Raw genomic sequence first — 7,141 nt, 5'->3', positions numbered from 1 at the left:
GGGCTGGAGAGGTAGGTGTGCAAATAAGCCATCATGTACAAATCAAACAATAAATCCTAAAACATAAAGTTCATATCATCTGCATATGTACAATATAGTTAAGGTGGACACTTTGACACAGAAAAAAAAAAAACGACACATACAAATATATAGTGCTATACTGCCTATAGAAAGGAATATTCATAAATAGGTCTCACTCCCACAAATGATAATACACTGAAAAGTTGCATCGCGCATCTACAGTGCGACAGTACAACTGACGAGCTGCTTGAACAGTGGGAGCGAGGAAGGAATGTGATTGGGTAATACATGTCAAAGTCACCTTGATCTCCGGCGAGATAAACCAATGGCAGGGCTTTCAGTGTTGTGATGCATAAACAAGACAGGACAGGGCTGCTTTCCCCAGCAACTTAAAGCAAACGAAACCTCTAAAGCAAACAAGCAGAGATGTTTGGTAAAAACCATAGAACACTGAAAACACATTGGTTTGATTTTGCGATAAAGAATGGTTTTTCATTAGCTCTTTGGGTCCTGCCACTGAATTCAAGTTTGGAGAAAATAATTTAAATTAAGTGTTAACTCATCAACAACAATAAGAATTATGTCTGGGTCTAAGAGGACATGAGCTACACCAGCTAAGGTCTTACTCGCTCCACAGTGGATGACTGTACTCATGAGGCCTCGGCAGGTGATGTCTGACCATCTATAAGCATAATTACTGAATATCTACTAATAATCTGGTATTTTATTAAAAATTACTTTCAGACTAATTTAAGTGTTCAAACCTAATGCGTTCATCTGAATTCACAATGAATCACAGAGAGAGAAAGACTGTCGCTGCACTGCTCTCTGTGGACTGAACTTTTAAAGCACACTGCACTTTTGGTCGCAATCCAATCAGTGATGTCACAGCAGGTGTTTTCTATCATCCCTCAAAGGCAAAACCCCTGCTGTGACATCACTGATTGGGGTGTGGCCTCAAGTACAACATGTTTGACAGTTTCAACCCTCAAAAAAAGAGTGCAGAAGTAAAAAAGTTTTTTGTGATTCCGTGTCAAGGTTAAACAAAGTGCACATGTAGATCGGTGGTGCATAATGCCCACATGTCGTGCACTGTCTCTTCAGTCTAGTGTGTGAGCAGGATACAGAGCTGTCTTTGACAGAGGCAAAACAGTGGAAGCATTGTGGTAGCACTAAATATCAGATGGAACCTGATCTACTTAAAAAGCCAAGGCAATCAAAGTGTGCTTGGAGCTGAATGGCTGAGTTCATTATAACCACTTACAGGAAGGGATGTGGCTTCTCAGGAAAGATCATAGGGGGTGTGCTGTTATCGCAACACATTCCCTGGGTCTTTGTCTGAAACAGAGGCATATTTTGCTCTTATTCGAAATGTACTACTTTTTAAGACATCCGGGGGAAAATCTTTAACAGTATTTTAGTAAATACTCTACCCGAGCTAATGGTCACAAATATTAGTATGGTATGTGCATTTAATTTCGCTAGTTAGGGGTTATAATTTTCAGTAGATCACTGCAGCAACCAAAGGGCAGTACATCAACAATCATATTCCAGAATGCAATAAAATGTTGTAATTATAAAGTAAAAATCGTTTAAAACTTCGACTGATATTTGTGGCTTCATTTCCAGAGAGCTAGCTGAGCTTGCCTACTGGAATTTTGTGTGCCACCACAGGCAGCTTGGCAAACAAAGGCTCCCTCTTAAACTATTTCAACATTCAACACAATGAAATATGAAAAACAAAATTAACTGATCAGTCATTGCTTTGACCAATCGAAAAACCTCTTTCAGAATGAGATGAATCCTCACACAGTTGGTGTAATGCATTATGGGAGGGAAAGGCAGAAAGGAGCCGCTTCTTAGTTGTCTTTTTTAGGCAAGAAGCTGAGGATAAATTCACCCACACCCAGGAAGTAGACGACCTGGGCGATGCCAAACAGAGGCGCAATGACCAAGGCTCGACAGTAGGCTCCCTTCAGGAAGGCTGCTGGACCCTCATTACGCATAATTTTCCTAGAGAGCAAACGAAAGCTCATTATAGGATCTGAAACATTCAGCCAGCAGAAGTTATGTGTCAGTAGATATGGTGGCACACTATACACACACACGCAGTGAATACATAATGAGGTCACCTGATACAGTCAGTCACTCCACTGTACGTGTCTTCTGTGCTTCCTCTGTTCAGGGACTGCAGTCGAGTCTTTATCACTGTAACACACAGAGCTCAGGTGAGTATATTACATCAAGTGTCAGTGCGTGCATCGCTGTATGCACAATGTTCAAGGTCTCACTGCTCACCATCAACAGGGTTGACAGCGACAGCCGCTGTGCTCCCCGCAAGGCAGCCTGATATAAACGACACGTAGAAAGGAGCAGGGCCATCTGCACCTCTTTTGCCCAGTTCATTCAGATTGGCAAACAGGGGGAAGTAGATGATGGAGAAAGGAACATCCCTACAAAAAGAGAAAAATAAGACAGGTGATAACAGTAAGCCTTGTTACAGTTGGTTGCTAAAACTACTCCTGGATTGCCAGATCTGTTTTTACCTGAGCAATGTGGCACCAAGGCCTTTATACAGCCCTGCGATGCCCTTTTCCCTCAGTAATTCTCTTGTGAGCTGCATGGCTGTTGGGGACTTGGTCTCCACAGTACCTGCTGCCACCGTCTCTGGCATCAGCTTCCTCTGAGCCGCTGAGGAGCATAAGACACGCAACCTTAACGACAGCAGATTCACAACTTCAAGCTACTTGAAAACAATGACAATGATTACACCATGATAATAGCAGGTATACGGGCAGACATTTTGAATTCATAACAGTGAGAAGAATCTGGGATAAAGCAGCTGCAATCTCTGACATGACCACATGAGGTCACTGTTTCTCCATTTTACCACATGCACTTCATTCTTTGCTATACCACCATCTGGATTTAATTTCCTCTTACCAATTCGTCCAGCATCTTGGAGCTGGATTTTCAACATCTCCATAGGAGTTGTGACAATAACCTACAACAAAACAAAATGACAGGTACAGTGTCAACACGTGCACACTCTGAACACATCACATGATTTTTCCTATGTTCGACTGCAAGTGATTTCAAAGTCAGATTTTAGGGTTGATGAGTACTGAGTGTGTCATACAAAATGCGTTTCCAGTGTAAATCTACTGGCAATCATTAGCTAAATGTCAACACTTGTTTTTCTCTCTAATCCACACAGTAGTAGCTAGTTAACTGGATTACGGGTGAGATGGCTATGTTCTCAGCTGCAATCTTAATCCAAGGTCTGCTACACTTAATCTAATCACGTTTCTTGGGCTTGAAGCCTTTGCCCTCATTGACAACAGGCATTTCCCTCTGACTCACTCACTCAGTGCACATGGTCAAGCACTCTCACAGTGTCTTATCTGATCACTCACATCTAGTTGCCAGTGTATCGCCTGCTAACAGGACAGCAGTAATTAGAAATCATTCATGAAAATGGAACATTACAGGTCACATTCAGATCACAGATAACAGTGGAAATCCACAGAGACAAACTGCAGGCATGTTTCTGCAACTACCACCTCTCGTTTAAATGTAGTCGTGCCTAATTCTTGCCGGCGGCAGAGACAAATGAGGATATGGCTGAGGCCCAGTGGTTCGTGCGTGAGATGACATTGGCAGCGCTAAAGGCGGGAGTTCCAGATGGAGAACAGGAGGATGCAGTTAAAAGGAGCATCTCGCTCACTCACTCACTCACTCACTCACCTGGCATGTACCTGCCCCGCACCCAGCCAGCATCTCTTTGAACAGAGTGAGTTTTCTGAGAAAAAAAGATAAAAGCAAGATCAGACAAAAACATGCACTAGACTGTCAGTGTGAGAGGCATACAACTTTATTTCCATAGTCCCGGAAAAAGGAGTTGTCACCACCTGAGCTTGTGATGCTAACCTTTATCTTCCATATCAACATGTCAAGCATGCGGCCGGATTAATAATTCACAAGCTGAGCAGTTGAGCCAGACAAGTCAATCATTCATCAGCCTGCATGTTTGTCACCGTAGTGATGGAGATAGATGCCCCAGAAACCCTCAAGTTTATCTAGGCAGTGCTTATGAGAGACAATGGGTGCCCAGTTTCAGCAACACCAGATGATGGTTGCTAAAGTATTGACGTGTGATAACATTATGTGCAAATTTTACTCTGTAATGTGATTTCAGACAGGGACTCTGCTTTCGCACATACAAGTAATTCTGTATTTTTAAGCCAGACAATTAACAAACCACCGTGAAATGCTCTGTGCCTCGGAGGAGATGACAGAGCGATGGAGGATTAACTGGAGCCTTGGTGAGAATACAGACAGCTAATGTGTCAGGTTACATGTTGGTAAACACGCCAGTTAATCAGTGTGACTGAGGGGAGTGGGTGTTTGTCAGTCAGCCTGTCAGCACTTTCATGCCTCACCCATCCTTGGAGAGGTGATGCCTGAAGAAGTCGTTGGCAGCCAATTTGATGGCTTTCTCTGGCGTGACTAGTGTTAAGTTCACCGCTGCTCCTGGGAGGATAAAAAGGGATGGAGACCAAGGAAGAGAGAGGCACAAAGAAAAGAAAAAATAGGAGAGAGAAAGAGAGAGAATGAGGCAGTGCATGGTGGAAGCTTTTTCCAGATAATTACCTGTCAGACATAAATCCCTCTATTTGATGTCTGTAGCTAAAAGTAAGAATCTAATGCTAGTGAACACACACATTAATCACAAGTTTCTCCTGTGAGTGAAAAACTTACCTCGATACATCCCAAAATACCCCTCTGACCGGATGGTCTTAATAAGGCAATCTGACCTGTAACACAAATACAACAGTTGGTATGTTAGTGAAACGGCTGCCTACAGGATGTACAAAAAGGATCTGCTGATAACCTGGGTGGCACTGCTGATTAATTCTGATTATAGTTAAGCAGTGAACTTTCAGTGAGTTAGAGACTGTTCATGTATAAAAAAGTAAAGTACAGAAATTTCATACATGCTGGTGTAAAGGCGAGATCCATTTTGCTGGTTTTGCAAGCGAGTCTTGGCCAAGTCAATGGGAAACACACAGGTCACTCCAATTAGGCCAGCGATCCCCCCATTGATCAATTTGGCAGGCAAACTGCATGAAGGTGATGACCACAGAGAAAGAGACAGAGATATGACATGTGAAAGGTCACTAGATGAAAACGAGGCTACGGGGCTGCTTCTCTGTTGCAAACTTTAGTAGTCGTTCCATATTCAGTCTCACCTGATCTGCTTGTCAGCCATTTATCTCAAGCCCCAGCTGCTCAAAGTGCCAATCTGTCTGTTAGCTGGTCACTCAGTGGTCGTCCTTGTGTTTTGTTGTTTGTTACAGTAGTGTGTTGTTGTCCAAGTGGGAGTGTGTAGTCTGATTATGCTTTGTCCACTCGTCTCCTTGCAGGTGTTGTTAGTTAAAGTGAAGGGATATCTGTAAAGATAGAGCAACGGAGATGTTCTCATTGAACTCTTAACAGAACTCTTACAACAAAATAGAAGATCAATACATTTCCATAGTTAGAATGAAGCAATGTTGTTTTCACAGACATTACAACATAGACTTTTAGTGCCAAGATGGTGCACCACCTGAAATGAACAGCAAAAACAGCAAATAAGCATCAACTAATGAATTTTTTCATTATAAACTATTTTCTCAGTTAATAGTCTGGTCTATAAAATGCCAGGAAATGGTGAAAAATGTCCATCATATGCAGTTTACTAAAGCCCAGGGTGGTGTGATCAAATCACTTATCTTGTTCATGTTCGATGTCCTAAAAAACTTACAATAAATGCATTCAAACCAAAAAGGAACAAGGTATAGAGGTCACGAAAAACTGGAAGTGCAACCTGCCAAATAAGCAGCTAAACGCATGTAAGAGAGCTACATCATAAGTTCATAAGTGCTTTTTTTATAGTGAGATCTTAGATGGAAGTGCCAGCATGTGATGTCGAGGTGAAGTGTGAAAAATGCTGTGACTCTAACTTTAGAGGTGAGTTCACTTTCACAGCTGTGAAACCAACAAATTACCAAGACAACCCCTTAGCATTGACAAAAACCGAGTGTATATCCAGTTGAACTTTCGACTCGACTCCCAGGTGTCTGTGGAACCAAACCACAACAAACTGACAAAAACATCCTACGCAAAATAAAAGCAAATGCTCTGTGCTCTTTGTTAGACAGGAAACTGAAACCCAGCTTAAACTCGCAACAATACAAGTGAGCAGTGTTAGTCCAACCGTCACTCCAAAACCCAAAGACATTCAATCCACAATCACACAAGACAAAGAAAAGCAGCAAAACCTCACAACTGAGAAGCTGGAATAAGGGGATGTTTGGTATTTTATTTTTCTGTGAAAATCAATAATTAAAACAGTAACTTATTAAATATTAATTCCTATAGGTAATCACAGTGTAGCACAGGCAAGGTAAACATTAGGCAGCATTGTTGACAGCTCCCTCTAAATAGAGCTGGATAGGAGGGATTACTTTTTGCTAAACAAATCTATGACCACTGGAACATCTGCACGTCACGCGTGTCCTTGAACATTCATGTTTTATGCATAAGCTCTTTCGGTGTGAAGCTAAAGTCATACAGATGAAACTCTATCCTCTGTGTGCTAAAACAATCATTTAGAGCAAACAGATGATGTCGCTGAGATGCTCCCCTATTTTTGGTACAGTACAGAATGCCCTCAGTGTGAAAAGATGCATCCCATTTCCCCTTTCATTCTCTCCACCCCCTCCATCCACCAATCACAACATGCCTCTGCGTGTGCAACCCGCCTCCTCCTCTCTCCTCCTCACCAGCCCTCCCCCATCACTTCCCTCAGTCACGAGTCACGACTCTACAAATGCAGCTTTTCCGTCCCAGATCTTTGCTGACTTGTGGGTTTCTTTGTGAGGTGCGTTATGCGTAAACTTGTGTGACACCAATATCACTAATTCCTCAGGATTAGTTTCAGAGAGACTGCACAGCATGCGTGGATGTTTAGGTTTCTGATAACGGTATCTTGCCATGAATGCAGCTGTGGTCTGGTGTGTTTAGTTTGGATGGCGACTGGAGGCTCTTGCTGGCTGCTCCAGAGGTGGAGGAAAGG

General features: G+C 42.5%; 1 protein-coding gene across 4 annotated transcripts in view; it reads right to left on the bottom strand.

Moving 5' to 3' along the window:
- Nucleotides 1–6: 6 nt before the first annotated feature.
- The window catches only part of slc25a22a (solute carrier family 25 member 22a), an 11,919-nt gene continuing 4,784 nt past the window's right edge, over nucleotides 7–7,141 (bottom strand). For all 4 annotated transcript variants that reach the window (XM_023422523.2, XM_023422524.2, XM_023422526.2 and 1 more), the window contains 10 exons: nucleotides 5,274–5,474; nucleotides 5,019–5,144; nucleotides 4,783–4,838; nucleotides 4,464–4,554; nucleotides 3,769–3,823; nucleotides 2,965–3,025; nucleotides 2,568–2,712; nucleotides 2,320–2,474; nucleotides 2,154–2,229; nucleotides 7–2,034 (listed from right to left, as the gene is read on the bottom strand). In XM_023422523.2, coding sequence (XP_023278291.1) covers nucleotides 1,881–2,034; nucleotides 2,154–2,229; nucleotides 2,320–2,474; nucleotides 2,568–2,712; nucleotides 2,965–3,025; nucleotides 3,769–3,823; nucleotides 4,464–4,554; nucleotides 4,783–4,838; nucleotides 5,019–5,144; nucleotides 5,274–5,293 — 939 coding nt within the window. In that variant the 5' untranslated portion in view covers nucleotides 5,294–5,474 and the 3' untranslated portion in view covers nucleotides 7–1,880. The remainder of the gene's footprint in view (nucleotides 2,035–2,153; nucleotides 2,230–2,319; nucleotides 2,475–2,567; nucleotides 2,713–2,964; nucleotides 3,026–3,768; nucleotides 3,824–4,463; nucleotides 4,555–4,782; nucleotides 4,839–5,018; nucleotides 5,145–5,273; nucleotides 5,475–7,141) is intronic.

Source organism: Seriola lalandi, unplaced genomic scaffold, assembly GCF_002814215.2.
Source record: "Seriola lalandi dorsalis isolate HSWRI2012SDOR001 ecotype SW California unplaced genomic scaffold, Sedor1 jcf7180002054682, whole genome shotgun sequence".
NCBI classification, from domain to species: Eukaryota; Metazoa; Chordata; class Actinopteri; order Carangiformes; family Carangidae; genus Seriola; species Seriola lalandi.
The sequence above is the reverse complement of the archived record's forward strand: the minus strand, read 5'-3'. Positions and strand labels throughout refer to the sequence as shown.